The sequence below is a fragment of the Theropithecus gelada genome, chromosome 8 (assembly GCF_003255815.1).
Source record: "Theropithecus gelada isolate Dixy chromosome 8, Tgel_1.0, whole genome shotgun sequence".
NCBI classification, from domain to species: domain Eukaryota; kingdom Metazoa; phylum Chordata; class Mammalia; order Primates; family Cercopithecidae; genus Theropithecus; species Theropithecus gelada.
The window spans coordinates 9,748,995-9,763,002 of record NC_037676.1 but is presented as its reverse complement, the minus strand read 5'-3'; the positions used below and the strand labels follow the sequence as shown (position 1 = coordinate 9,763,002).

The window sequence follows — 14,008 nt, the reverse complement described above, 5'->3', positions numbered from 1 at the left end:
TATGGGAGGAACAGTCAGCCCAGGCTGTGTGGAATGAGGTCTGGTCCTGGCCTGCGGGAGGAACAGTCAGCCCAGGTTGTGTGGAATGAGGTCTGGTCCTGGCCTGCGGGAGGCACAGGCAGCCCAGGCTGTGTGGATTGAGGTCTGGTTCTGGCCTGCGGGAGGAACAGTCAGCCCAGGTTGTGTGGAATGAGGTCTGGTTCTGGCCTGTGGGAGGAACAGGTAGTCCCCCTTCTCACTCCTCACAGGCAGACAGATTCAGGGAGGAGACGGGCAGCCCGGACCATGCTGAGTGGATGTGTAGGATTCCAGCCTGGCAAAAATGAGCCACGGTGAGAAGGTGTAACTTGCTTTGTAAACGTCACATATCTGTGATGAGATTTGCCTTCTGTCAAGGCCATTGTGAAGAGCACTGGGGAAGGGAAATCATGTAATGGAATGAAGCTTCCCCAGGCGGAAGCCCTGCCTTTTTGGAGGGACAGTCTATCTTTCTAGTGAGACGTGATTGTGGTGGGATAGACGTAACCTGCTGTTCATGATGTGTCAAAGGAAGAAAGAGCAGGTGTCCTGAGGCTTGGTTTGCCAGTTGATAAAATGCAAGTTTGGTGTCCAGAAACAGTAGCTCTCATTTCTTGCTGGAGTAAAGACACAGATGCTATTTTCCATGGTCTCGTGTTTTCCTTGCTTTCAGCAAGGCAGGTTTCTGGCTGGTGGGGCCTGTGCCCTCCTCTGTTGGAGGCGGTTGTGAACGCGGCAGGATTTATTCATCCTCAGGGGACTTTTCCAAGGCTGTGTTTATGTGGTGGGTCATGGGAGGCTGAGGGTGAGACTCTCAGATGGAAAATTGCTTGACTTGGTACATGGACACTGCCTGAGGCTCAGTCTCCCGGGCTTCAGTTCTCTGTGTACAGTGAACAGGCAATTTCCACGGTCAGAAACAAACTGGGTATGAAATTGAAATTCTGCTTCGTTGATATGGGGGTTTGGAAAGTTTATCTGTTCACCTCAGCCGTTTTAAACAAGGAGTAACTCCTCTAACTTAAAAAATCTTTATCTGAAGAAAGAGATCTGTAATGTTTCGAAGCGAACCATTTCGGGGTTCAAGGATTTGCTATTAGGAAGTTCCCTTTTCTACCTGTGTCTTTTTTCTTCAGCTGATTTTTTTTTTTTCTTTTACCATTGCTTTAGCTAGAAAACACTTGGTAAATGCCACTTGTTTTAAAGAAACAGAAACTCAGTACTGTTGTTGGCTAAAAATGGCTCCTCTGCTATTTTTGACTTTTTGCTAAGTTTTCCGTATTGTTTTAATCTTGGGCAATGTCTTCCTTCAAACATTTAAACGGCTATCCATGCTCTTCCCTTAACACAAACCCAACTTGCCCAGTATTTCTTGAATTGCTTCATTGAAAAATGGACACCGTATTCTTGGAAAGGCCAGAATAGACTCGCAGAATTTAATGAGAGTGTTTTTACTCTACTGTTTTACCATGTTTTTCTCTCCTAATTATGCATGCAAGCGTTGGCTGTGCTGTCCTGGGCTGGGTCGTCTGCAGCCCACGTGCTCAGTCACTTGCTCTGTGCTCTGCAGGACCCTAGAATTCTGTCAAATCTAAAATAAACTCGGCGTTTCATTTACTTAGAGAAAAATCTCCTGGGGAGGTTGTGGTTTCCTTAGGTGGATGAGGGAACAAAATGCAGAAGTTGGAACCAGAAGACCTAAGTCTGGACTCCAAGTCAGCCACCCAGTAGCTGTGCGATCTTAGGAAAATGTTATGTTTTTATGAGTTCAATTTCTGGATTTTTTTTTTTTTTTTTTTTGAGACGGAGTCTCGCTCTGTCGCCCAGGCTGGAGTGCAGTGGCTGGATCTCAGCTCACTGCAAGCTCCGCCTCCCGGGTTCCCGCCATTCTCCTGCCTCAGCCTCCCGAGTAGCTGGGACTACAGGCGCCCGTCACCTCGCCCGGCTAGTTTTTTGTATTTTTTAGTAGAGACGGGGTTTCACCGTGTTAGCCAGGATGGTCTCGATCTCCTGACCTCGTGATCCGCCCATCTCGGCCTCCCAAAGTGCTGGGATTACAGGCTTGAGCCACCGCGCCCGGACTCAATTTCTGGATTTTTAAGTGGAGGAAACCAATAGTATCTTCCTCCATACATGAACAGAACCCAAAATAAGATATTGGATGTGAAAGCATTTTACAACAATAATATATATTATATATTAATAATGTATATAACATAATAATACGAGAAGTATGTGTGTGTTTATCTCTTACTGTTTTCATTTAGTATTGACTTGGCCCATTGCAACAGGGCTTGGGAGCCTTCAGGGTTGAAGCAGAGGTAGGGCAGTGTCAGTGCCCTGGGGGTAGAACCGTTGGCCAGTGTCTCGCCTGTGCTTAGCGGCATCTCCGGTGTGCTTAGCAGTGTCTTATGTGTGCTTAGTGGTGTCTCATGTGTGCTTATCAGTGTCTCACGTGTGCTTAGTGGTGTCTTGTGTGTGCTTAGTGGCAACTAACCTGTGCTTAGCGGCATCTTGCATGTGCCCAGTGGCATCTCATGTGTGCTTAGTGGTATCTCGTGTGTGCTTAGCAGTGTGTCACGTGTGCTTAGCAGTGTCTTGTGTGTGCTTAGCAGCATCTCACATACGCCTAGTGGCATCTCACGTGTGCTTAGTGGTGTCTCGTGTGCTTAGTGGCATCTCATGTGTGACTAGCAGCATCTCACATGTGCTTAGCAGCATCCTGCATGTGCCTGGTGGTGTCTTGCGTGTGCTTAGTGGTGTCTCTCGTGTGCTTAGCGGTATCTCACATGTACCTAGCAGTGTCTCGTGTGTGCTTAACGTTCCTTTGCTTTCCCTCGGCTCCCCTCTCAGCTGCAGGGTCATTGCTCATGCCCACCCCCGTGCTTCCCTCTCCCTGGCTTGTGGGACCCTTTTGAACCCTTTTCTCCTCTCTCCATGGTGGGAGCATCTGCAAATCCACAAGGCTCCTGTGATCACATTGTCCGAGGTGATGACGACGTGAAGAATGACTCAAGTGTCTTGCCCCAGCCGGGGATCCCCTGCTGACAAAGCTGTGTTCTTTCTTCCCACCTTGTCATCAAAGGAACTGTCTGTCACTCCGCTTTCTCTGGTCTTTTGCTACGTGCAGGGGCAAAGGCGGCAAGACCGTTCTGAGAGTGTGAACGAGATTCTGCAGTCAGTGGCTCACATCTGCTCGCTGCTTCTGTTCGTTGCCTTGTTCTTTCTGTCCCCTTGGTTTGCTTCCCTCGTCAGCACCTGTGAAATAAACCAGGATTCCATTTTGGAATTTCGGCGTGTATTACAGGAAGATGAGTTTTCCGCGTCTTCTCTCTGGAATGCTCTTTTCTGTGGGTCTCGAGGTGTGGACACGGTGCAAGGGTGGAGAGCAGGCCTGTGGAGTGTCCCCTGCTTACCCTCTGCACTTTCCGGAGACACGCTGACTCCTTGTGTGAAATTCAGCACCTTACCAGAATGACCCCAGCTCAGCCTGTGTTGTCTCTGACACGCAGTGCACTGTGCAACAGGGCTCAGGAAACAAAACCCAGTCTTGCTTTGTGCTATTTCCGTGTTCAATTCCTGGCCTGCCACGGAGTCCTGAGGGAGCAACTGGATTTTGAGAAGGGCTCAGAGATGTCCCGGGGAGGTTTCAGACCATTTTAGTCATGTGCTAATCTAATTGAGGTTCATAACATTTTGTATCACAATTTCAAGAACTGTGGGTCTGGAAAAACCTCCACCTCCACTCCTTATGAGAATCTCCTATAAATTAAGACAGAAATCCCCACACTGCATAGTATATTTTAAAAAGATGTATGTCAGAAGAGAGGCATATGGAGCATCTCTGACTGCAAATATTCTAGCATAAGTCATTTGCAGAAGGCTTATTGACATCACTCCAGAATTCAAACATACAGACATGGACTACAGTGCCTGTGAATATGGTACTGAGCTTCTGAGGGAGGAGCAGGCAAGGTGCTTTAGAAGCGGATGCATAATTTAAGTGCTCTGAGGGCACATGGTATAAAGAAAGAACCTGGAGGGGATCCTTAGCGGTGGGGCCACCTCGCTCCGCGGTGCTTCGTATTGCAGAACACAGACTGCGAATACGTTCTCTGCACAGATTCCCAGTGCAGTCAGGGCTCCATTTTGGATGCAATGCCTGGTTTCTTCTGGTAAATCCTTCCCCCTCTTCCCGCAGAATCTCTGGAAGACTTTCAGATGAGATTCCTTTCTTATGAACTGCCTTATATCTGTATCGGAAGCAAAAATGATCTAATGGTACCTTATCCTCTGGTTCCGAAGAAGCAGATCTTTGGGGTTTGTTTGCTTTTCCCAATGGAAATAAGACAAAGTGCGATACCCATGTGGTAGCGTTCTTCAGTGCCCTGAGGTGGGCAAAGTGCAATACCCATGTGGTAGCGTCCTCCAGTGCCCCGAGGTGGGCCACGGCGAGGCTGATGGGGGTCCTCCAGCACTCACCGAGTTTATTATTCCTCCAGGTGACGTCCAGGTTCCAGGGCCTCCCACCAATGTGCACGCCTCCGAGATCAGCAGAAACTATGTCGTCCTCAGCTGGGAGCCACCCACTCCCCGCGGCAAGGACCCGCTCATGTACTTCATCGAGAAGGTAAACTCTCGGTCTGTGTCCTGGAAAAGCAGATCTCTGCGTGGCCCCCCAGTGTCGTGAGCTCTGCGTGGCCCCCCACTCTCATGAGCTCTGCGTGACCCCCACTGACGTGAGCTCTGCGTGGCCCCCCACTGTCGTGAGCTCTGCGTGGCCCCCCACTGTTGTGATCTCTGTGTGGCCCCACACTGTCGTGTTTGCTGTGTTTTAAAGATGGTCCATCAGTGGGTCCAGACCCTGCACGTTGCTGGGGAACATGAGGTCACACCACAGCCGGGGCGGAAATTGGCACCGGGGGCTGGGCTGTGCCCTAGCCCGACGTTGCACCTTGGTGTGAGCAGGGAGTCGCTTCCCTCTCTGGGTGCCCATGTTCTCCACTGCCCCGTGGAGGGTTTCACCATCTCCTTCCTGCTGCAGCATTCCAGGCACCTACGTCTGGGGATTCCAGATTCCTCGCTGGCCGGGCTTGTGCACAAGCCGTATGGCCACTGGGTGGCAATCGTGTAGAGGAAATTCACACAAGACGGAGCAGCGTTAGAATTGCCAGATCATCCAATAGAAGGCTTTTTTTTTTTTTTTTCCCCTGAATGCATACAAAGAAATACAAAAGACATTGTATATTGCAGTTCTGTAATCACACACACGTGTATGTAGGTAACCTACAGAATTTCACAAATGATAACCTCACCCAGCACACATTCTCTTTTTAGCCTGTCCTATGACATTAAAAACACAGGTTGTGACCCACAGATCTGACTTGGTGACCCTCTATTGGGTTGTAGACCACAGTTGGATAAGCCTCCAATGTCCTACAAAGGCTGTAACTATGGTTTTGTGATACAAAATTTATATTATAATATGTAATCCAATAGACAGTATGCAAGTGACAGAGAATATAACATATATACGCTTATGCTACCTAATACAATAATCACATCCAGCACCACTCAATGCAGCATGGCGGAAACAGAAATGGAAATGAACCATATTTCAGACTCCAGAATGGAGGAGGGCCCTCTGGGCTTCTCTGCTTATTTGCAATGCGTGCTATCTAGGGGGTAGACACTGGAATTATTTCAGGGTAAACATTACATTATTAATTCTGGGTGACAAAATATCGTTATTTGTGTTACGAAAATACGAGTGGTCAGTCCCCCTGTGGGGGTCTCCTGGGGTGGAAGGTATTTTCTCAGGCCCCTCATTCCCCTCATCCTCCACCAATACCAGAAACACCAAGTTTACAAACACACTTTTATTTTTATTTTTGAGGCCAGGTCTCATTTTGTCACTCGGGCTAGAGTGCAGTGGCACAGTCATGGCTAACGACAGTCTCCACCTCCTGGGCTCAAACAGTGCTTCTTCCCCAGCCCCCTAACCCCTAGAGTAGCTGGGACCACAGGTGTGCACCACCACACCCAGCTGATTTTTAATTTTTTGTGTAGAGAGGAGGTCTCGCCGTGTTGCCCAGACTGGTCTCAAATTCTTGGCACAAGCAGTCTTCCTGCCTCAGCCTCCCAAAGTGCTGGGATTACAGGCGCTTCAATGTGTTGACAGGCCAGGTGAGCCACAACACCTGTCCTGCAAACACAGCTTTAGAAAGAGGACTGTACCGTGGAGCCAGTGTGTGGGCAGAACCACCTGCGGTCGGTATTGATGACATGGCAGACACACTTTTTTGGTAATTTTTATTGTTTTATTTTTCCATTAGTTATTGGGGTACAGGAGGTATTTGGTTACATGAGTAGATTCTTCCGTGGTGATTTGTGAGATGTGGGTGCCCCCGTCACCCGAGCAGTATACACTGTACCGTATTTGTTGTCCTTTATCCCTCGCCCGCCCTCCCACTCTTCTCCCCAGTCCCCAAAGTCCATTGTGTCATTTTTTTTTTTTTTTGAGACTGAGACTTGCTCTGTCGCCCAGGCTGGAGTGCAGTGGCCAGATCTCAGCTCACTGCAAGCTCCGCCTCCTGGGTTTACGCCATTCTCCTGCCTCAGCCTCCCGAGTAGCTGGGACTACAGGCGCCTGCCACCTCGCCCGGCTAGTTTTTTGTATTTTTTAGTAGAGACGGGGTTTCACCGTGTTAGCCAGGATGGTCTCGATCCCCTGACCTCGTGATCCGCCTGCCTCGACCTCCCAAAGTGCTGGGATTACAGGCTTGAGCCACCACGCCTGGCCCATTGTGTCATTCTTATGCCTTTGCAGTAAACACATTTTTAAGAAAATGTAATTTCAGCTTTTATTTTAGCTTCAGGGGGTACCTGTGCAAGTTCTGACAAGGGTATATTGTGTGATACTGATTTCGAGGTACAGTTGATCTCATCACCCAGGTAGTGAGCATTGTACCCCGTAGGTGGTTTTTCAGGCCTTGCCCTGTCTGGTAGGTCTTGATGTCTATTGTTGCCATCTTTGTGTCCATGTGTACCCAGTGTTTAGCTCCCACTTATAAGTGAGAACATGCAGTATTTGGTTTTCTGTTCCTGTGTTAATTCACTTAGGATAACAGCCTCCAGCTGCACCCATGTGGCTGCACAGGACATGATTTCATTCCTCTTTATGGCTGTGTAGTATTCCATGGTGTGGAGGCACCACGTTTTCTCTCTGCAGTCCACCGTTGATGGACCCCAGGGTTGAGTCCATGTCTTTGCTGCTGTGGACAGTGCTGCGATGAACATACAAGCACATGCATCTTCTGGGTGAATGATTTATTTTCCTTTGGGCACATACCCAGGAATGGGATTGCTGGATGGAATGGTAGTTCTGCTTTAGATTCTTTGAGAAGTCTCTACACTGCTTTCCACAGTGACTGAGCTAACTGACATTCCCCCAGCCGTGGATAAGCCTTCCCTCTGTGGACCCACATTCTGAGGTAGGAGAGGAAGCTCTCCTATAGACACCTGGACTGCGGTTGCTTGGGGTTGTGAGGGCCTCAGGCCCATGATGCCCTGGAGGCTCCCACCGCGAACGCCTGGGGCAGATGCAAAATAGCGACTTTTCACTTCTACCAAAATGAGAGAAAATCCCTTCAAATATAAGTCTGATTTCTAGAAGTCTGGGTTGCTATCTGAAATTTTCAGCAGACTTACCAGGGTCAATGTATATCCAACTTTTACTACCACAAAACTACTTTCAAAAAAGGAGTTTTATCTCTATGTGAAAAAATAAAATAAAATGTAATCAAGGTTTTTAAAGTAATTATGAAAGATAAAAAATAAATAAGTAGTATATAAAATTTGGGAAAGACAGAGAAGTTACATGGAACGCAATTAAAATAAACAATAATTCCATCATATAAAATAGCCGTATTAAAGTGTGGTACATATAGTTATAGTCTTTTTCTCCATAGATTTTAATGTACTTGTTATACAATTTGCATTCTGTGTTACATTTCACAAAATAACATAATTCCTCTTATTAGACTAAATATCCTTTTACAGTAATTTAACTGGCTATGTGGTTTTTAATCTATGAACATATCGTCGTGTGTCTTACTGCATGGAGAGTCATTTTGATTGCTGTCATTTTATCACTACCGCAAGTAGCTGCAATATGGTAATAATTTTAAGTTGAAATGTGAACCACTGAGTTATGATGGAATTTTGCAAATATACTTCTAAATTATCTTTTATTATTTGCAGGTTCATTCTATTTTGCTAAAACTACCACCTGTGTATTGATTCTCTTATGTTTTCTATGGTTTAATCATTTACTGTAATGGAAAAATATTTATTAGTAAATATGATCAACTTTGGGTAATTTGTGACTTCCTTCTCCAAATTGGCATCATGTTTCATAAAACTCAGAGAAGATGCATGGCCATCCTCTGTGTGCGAGACACGGTGGGCGAGCCTGGTGGACCTGGGGACCTGGGTTAGCGAGAACAGAGCATTTCTTCCTCCTCCACACGCCTCTGGGAACCTCTTGGTTTTCACCGCCAGTCTCGTTTCTCTTTGTAGTCCGTGGTGGGGAGCGGCAGCTGGCAGAGAGTCAACGCCCAGACGGCCGTGAGGTCCCCGAGATATGCTGTGTTTGACCTCATGGAGGGGAAGTCATACGTGTTCCGAGTGCTGTCAGCCAACCGGCATGGCCTGAGCGAGCCGTCGGAGATAACGTCCCCCATTGAGGCCCAGGACGTGACCGGTGAGCTGTCACCCTGGGTGGCCCCAAGTCAGGACGGGCTAAGAGTGGGGTGACACCAAATAGCCTTAAATTATGTGAATAAAGACATTCATGTTATAAACGAGTTGAAGTTCAAATGGACTTAAAACTTCACTTTACGAGAGATTAAGAGCTCTCTGCCATGTTTTGTTTGGTTCTTGACATTTCTCCAAAGCTCCATCTTCTTTTCATGAAACCAGTAAGTGAGTTGAAAAATATGGTTAAGGGCCGGGCACGGTGGCTCAAGCCTGTAATCTCAGCACTTTGGGAGGCCGAGATGGGCGGATCACGAGGTCAGGAGATCGAGACCATCCTGGCTAACCCCGTGAAACCCCATCTCTACTAAAAAATACAAAAAACTAGCCAGGAGAGGTGGCGGGCGCCTGTAGTCCCAGCTACTCGGGAGGCTGAGGCAGGAGAATGGCGTAAACCCGGGAGGCGGAGCTTACAGTGAGCTGAGATCCGGCCACTGCACTCCAGCCTGGGCGACAGAGTGAGACTCTGTCTCAAAAAAAAAAAAAAAAAAAAAAAGAAAAATATGGTTAGGAAATGGTCACTTTCATTGTTTTATTTAAACTTTTTTTTAACTTTTATTTTAGGTTCAGGAGTCCATGTGTAGGTTTGTTACATAGTTAAACTTGTGTCCTGGGGGTTTGTTGTAAAGATTATTTTGTCACCCAGGTACCAAGCCTAGTAGCCATTAGTGACTTTTCCTGCTCCTCTCCCTCCTCCCACCCTAGACCCTCTGATAGTCCCCAGTGTGTGTTGTTCCCCTCTATATGTCCATGTGTTCTCATCATTTAGCTCCCACTTATGAGTGAGAACATTTGGTGTTTGGTTTTCTGTTCCTGCATTAGTTTGCTAAGGATAATGGCCTCCAGCTTCACTCACGTTCCTGCAAAGGACATGGTCTCGTTCTTTTTTATGGCTGCATAGTATTCCATGGTATATACGTACCACATTTTCTTTATCCGATCTGTCATTGATAGGCATTTGTGTTGATTCCATGTCTTTGCTATTGTGAACAGTGCTGCAATGAACATTTGCATCCACATGTCTTTATGGTAGAATGATTTATGTTCCTCTGGGTGTGTACCCAGTCCTGGGATTGCTGCGTGGAATGATAGTTCTTTTTTTTTTTTTTTTTTTTTAGCTCTTTGTGGAATCATGACATGGCTTTCCACAATAGTTGAACTAATTTACATTCCCACCAACCGTGTATAAGTGCTCCCTTTTCTCTGCAATGGTCACTTTTAAAGTAATTCAAATTTTAAGTACTCTAGGGTTTGTTTTTTTTTAATTAGTGGTTTTTTTTTTTTTTTTTTAATTGTTTTGTAGAGAGAGAGTTTCACCATATTGCCCAGGCCAGTCTCTTGAACTCCCGAACACAAGGGATCCCCCCACCCTGGCCTCTCGAAATGTTGGGATTCCAGCATGAGCCAGTGTGCCCAGCCAGGCACTAGAGTTTCTTGTCCATCGGGCTTGATGGTCCCTCTTGGAAGGTTGCAAATACAAATTACAGAAATTCTGAATTGCAGTCCCTGGAGTCATAACTCCTTCGTGGATGGCAATTAACTAGCATGTAAGCGGAGGTACCCTGGAAATCCCCAGAAGCCTTCGTGGGAGGCACGTTGGTGTCAGGAACACAGTTCTGGGTGCCCTCCTCCCTCTCTCTCTATGTCCTGTTTCCTGAGAAAGCCAGATATGGAAATGAACAAGGTCACGAGGCCAGCTGCCTCCAGGGCATCCTCAAGTTTCTATCTGGCTCTGGTTTTAATCAAAGCTCTTAGAACTCACACCCAGAACCACAGGCCTGATGAGACCAGCTGTCTCTCAGCAGGGCCCAGCCTTCTTGTGCTTTATGATGCATGTGAAAAATGACAGTGTCCATCGTTGAGAAACACTTGGGGTGTGGCCCAGGTGGCCAGCACGGAGGACACAGGTGGCCCCAAGGCCTTACCGGACCCCAGTCCACAGTCCACTAGTGGGGTCTGGCATGAGATGAGAAGATCTAATGGTCAGGTCATGATTGAATTTTGAGTGCCCCTGGGAGATTCCAACAGATCTGATAAAATTGAGTCTTACTTTCTTAAAATTGGTTAATTTCCAGTCCAAAGAATAGTTATTACCCAGGTAGCCTCATCCCCAGTGCCAACAGAGGATCTTTTTAACTGCTTTGGTGGGGGACAGGAGGCTTTAGGATAGATGTCATCCTGTGTCTCTAGGAGTTGTGTGGAGCTTGGGAAGAGATAGGAGAGACCAGCACCTCCCAACGGCCCTTGGGTGGTCGGCCCCAGGCTCTTCTCCTGCTCCCGGACCCCTCGTCTGAATTTCTTCCAAAGCCCCCAACCTGGCTGTCCAGTTCCCTGTGGAAAGGGCTGGAAGTTCTCTGGTGCAGCTTCCAAGGCTCTGATGCCATCTCACCACTTGTTTTGTTTCCTACAAAAAGTTGTCCCTTCTGCTCCGGGTCGCGTTCTTGCTTCCCGGAACACCAAGACGTCGGTGGTGGTGCAGTGGGACCGACCCAAGCATGAGGAGGACCTGCTGGGCTACTACGTGGACTGCTGTGTGGCCGGAACCAACCACTGGGAGCCCTGCAACCACAAGCCCATCGGATACAACAGGTGCGGCCGCCTTCCCCAGCCCTGGAGTCGGTCCTGAAATAAAGCATGAGAAGCAAGACTGTTGAGGCCCCCGTGGCCCTGGCACAGGGAGTACCACGGCCACAAGGCCTCTGCACAAATGAGTCTGTGTTAGCCACGCGCGAGGACTGTATAATTTACAGTGTGACCACTTGGATGAGCTAGTTGCTGCACTCGCTCATCTTGACCGAAACGATTTATTTATGGATGAAAGGAGAGTTCCAGAACCTGTTTTTTTTTTTTTCCCTGACATAATTAGCACTTAGGCCTTTTCTTTGAATAGCAGAGTTAAAAATAGCGACTACAATGTGAAAGTCGTTTTATTTTTTTCATATTGATTTTTTTGAACTTGAAAGTTGCTTTGATCACGTGCCTGGTAGTTCTATTCTCTAGCGCCTGATGGAGACCCCACCGGGCGCCAACTCTTCACTTGTTGGGGGGTGGGGGCAGCTTGGGGGGATGCCGGCTGCTTTGCAGGGGAAAGCCAGTGACCCTGCCTTTGGAGACCCTTCCTCCTGCTGCCTGCTGAGTGTGTGCAGGGATGTCTGAGGTATTAGGCTTCTCTGCGATACACGTCTTAGGAAAATGTCGGCAGCTGTCAGAACCACCCTTGTGGATGAATGATCAATTATGGCTCAGCCATTTCTCCTTTTACAGTCTGAAAAAAATACACTGTAAAAAGCGGTGGCTAACAAAAAGAGATGTCATCGAAAAGAATAACAATTAGATGTTCTTCACAGCCCACACCAAATGCAGAAATATCGATCAGAATAAGAAACTTAAAACATGGCCGGGCGCGGTGGCTCACGCCTGTAATCCCAGCACTTTGGGAGGCCGAGACAGGCGGATCACAAGGTCAGGAGATCGAGACCATCCTGGCTAACACGGTGAAACCCCGTCTCTACTAAAAATACAAAAAATTAGCCGGGCGTGGTGGCGGGCGCCTGTGGTCCCAGCTACTCGGGAGGCTGAGGCAGGAGAATGGCGTGAACCCAGGAGGCAGAGCTTGCAGTGAGCCGAGATCATGCCACTGCACCCCAGCCTGGGTGACAGAGCGAGACTCCGTCTCAAAAAAAAAAAAAAAAAGAAACTTAAAACATGATTCCAGTACAGGGAAATGGTTAGTGAGTATTTATGGACTATATATGATAAGTAATAATTGCTTACACAGACTGAGTACCTTCCATACACAAGGCACCTGTGCTGAGTTCTCCACCGAGAGTTTTCCCTATAGTGTCTGCAACAATACTGTGGGGTAGGAATTATCCCCATCTTACAGATAGAAAAATGAAGGCTTACAGGGGTTAAGGAGCTTGATTAAGGCCATAAAATCTGTGAGGATCTGTGAGGTGTCAAAGCCAGTATTCGAGTCTAGTCCATCTGACTTCCAAGTCTTGGCCTCTAACCACTGCAGTGTGATTACCGCTCACTAAGTTTTACATACATGGGTTCTTTTAGATAAGGAATGGCATACTGTTGGATAATAGACCTTTGATCCAGACGAGGCCCAGAAAGTGCAAAAGCAAAGGGGAACTCACAGAACAAGTGGCTTTGACACCACGTGTAGTCAGCTCCGGCTATAATTGGGTGCTGTGACCTTACTTTTAGACTCTAAATGTTGAGCTAATTAACTGGAATTGAAAATGAAGGATGTATGTCATCCATAAACATTTTTTATGGAGCGTTCAGGATGATTTTCGCTTCTGCTGCAGGAGAGAAAAAGTGGAGCCTGGCAGTTCTGACCCTGATCCCTGTGTTTCTCAGGTTCGTGGTGCACGGCTTAACCACGGGAGAGCAGTACATCTTCCGAGTCAAGGCGGTCAATGCCGTGGGGATGAGTGAAAATTCCCAGGAATCGGACGTCATAAAAGTGCAGGCTGCACTTAGTAAGTCACTCACAGGCTGTTCTGGGCCGATGGCTCCCGTACACTGTCATTTCTGCATGAATAAACATTTATGATGCCATTCGGAAATTTATTGGAGGGAAAAAGGGGACTCGATTGTTGAACAGAGAACATGCATTTCTTTGAAGCCTCTCGGTTGGCTGCTCATCTTAGAAATGAGGGAGAAATGATAATAGGCTAATAAAATGCAAATTAAAAATAGAAAACATTATTAGAGGTCACATGTGTTGCCAAATACCTGTACTCGTGTGAAAATGTATGCTGTAGGCCGGGCGTGGTGGCTCACACCTGTAATCCCAGCACTTTGGGAGGCTGAGGTGGCTGGATCATGAGGTCAAGAGATTGAGACCACCCTGGCCAACATGGTGAAACCCCGTCTCTACTAAAAATATAAAAATTAGCCGGGTGTGGTGGCGGCGCCTGTGGTCTCAGCTAGTCGGGAGGCTGAGGCAGGAGAATCACTTGAACCCGGAAGGAGGAGGTTGCAGTGAGCCAAGATGGCACCATTGTACGATCTTGTGTGTGTGTGTATATATATATGTACGATCATGTGTGTGTATATATGTATATGTGTGCTATAGGGGATACATTTCTCTTTTCAAAATATGTGGTAAAATACAGCGACATCAATGGCCTGTTCTCAGTTCAAGAAACTTTAATCA

General features: G+C 47.3%; 1 protein-coding gene across 1 annotated transcript in view; it reads left to right on the top strand.

Annotated features, from left to right (window-relative positions):
- The window catches only part of MYOM2 (myomesin 2), a 100,670-nt gene that overhangs the window by 35,434 nt on the left and 51,228 nt on the right, over nucleotides 1–14,008 (top strand). The window contains exons 14-17 of the mRNA XM_025393958.1: nucleotides 4,521–4,648; nucleotides 8,599–8,782; nucleotides 11,250–11,424; nucleotides 13,207–13,328. Of these exons, the coding sequence (XP_025249743.1) occupies nucleotides 4,521–4,648; nucleotides 8,599–8,782; nucleotides 11,250–11,424; nucleotides 13,207–13,328 (609 nt within the window). The remainder of the gene's footprint in view (nucleotides 1–4,520; nucleotides 4,649–8,598; nucleotides 8,783–11,249; nucleotides 11,425–13,206; nucleotides 13,329–14,008) is intronic.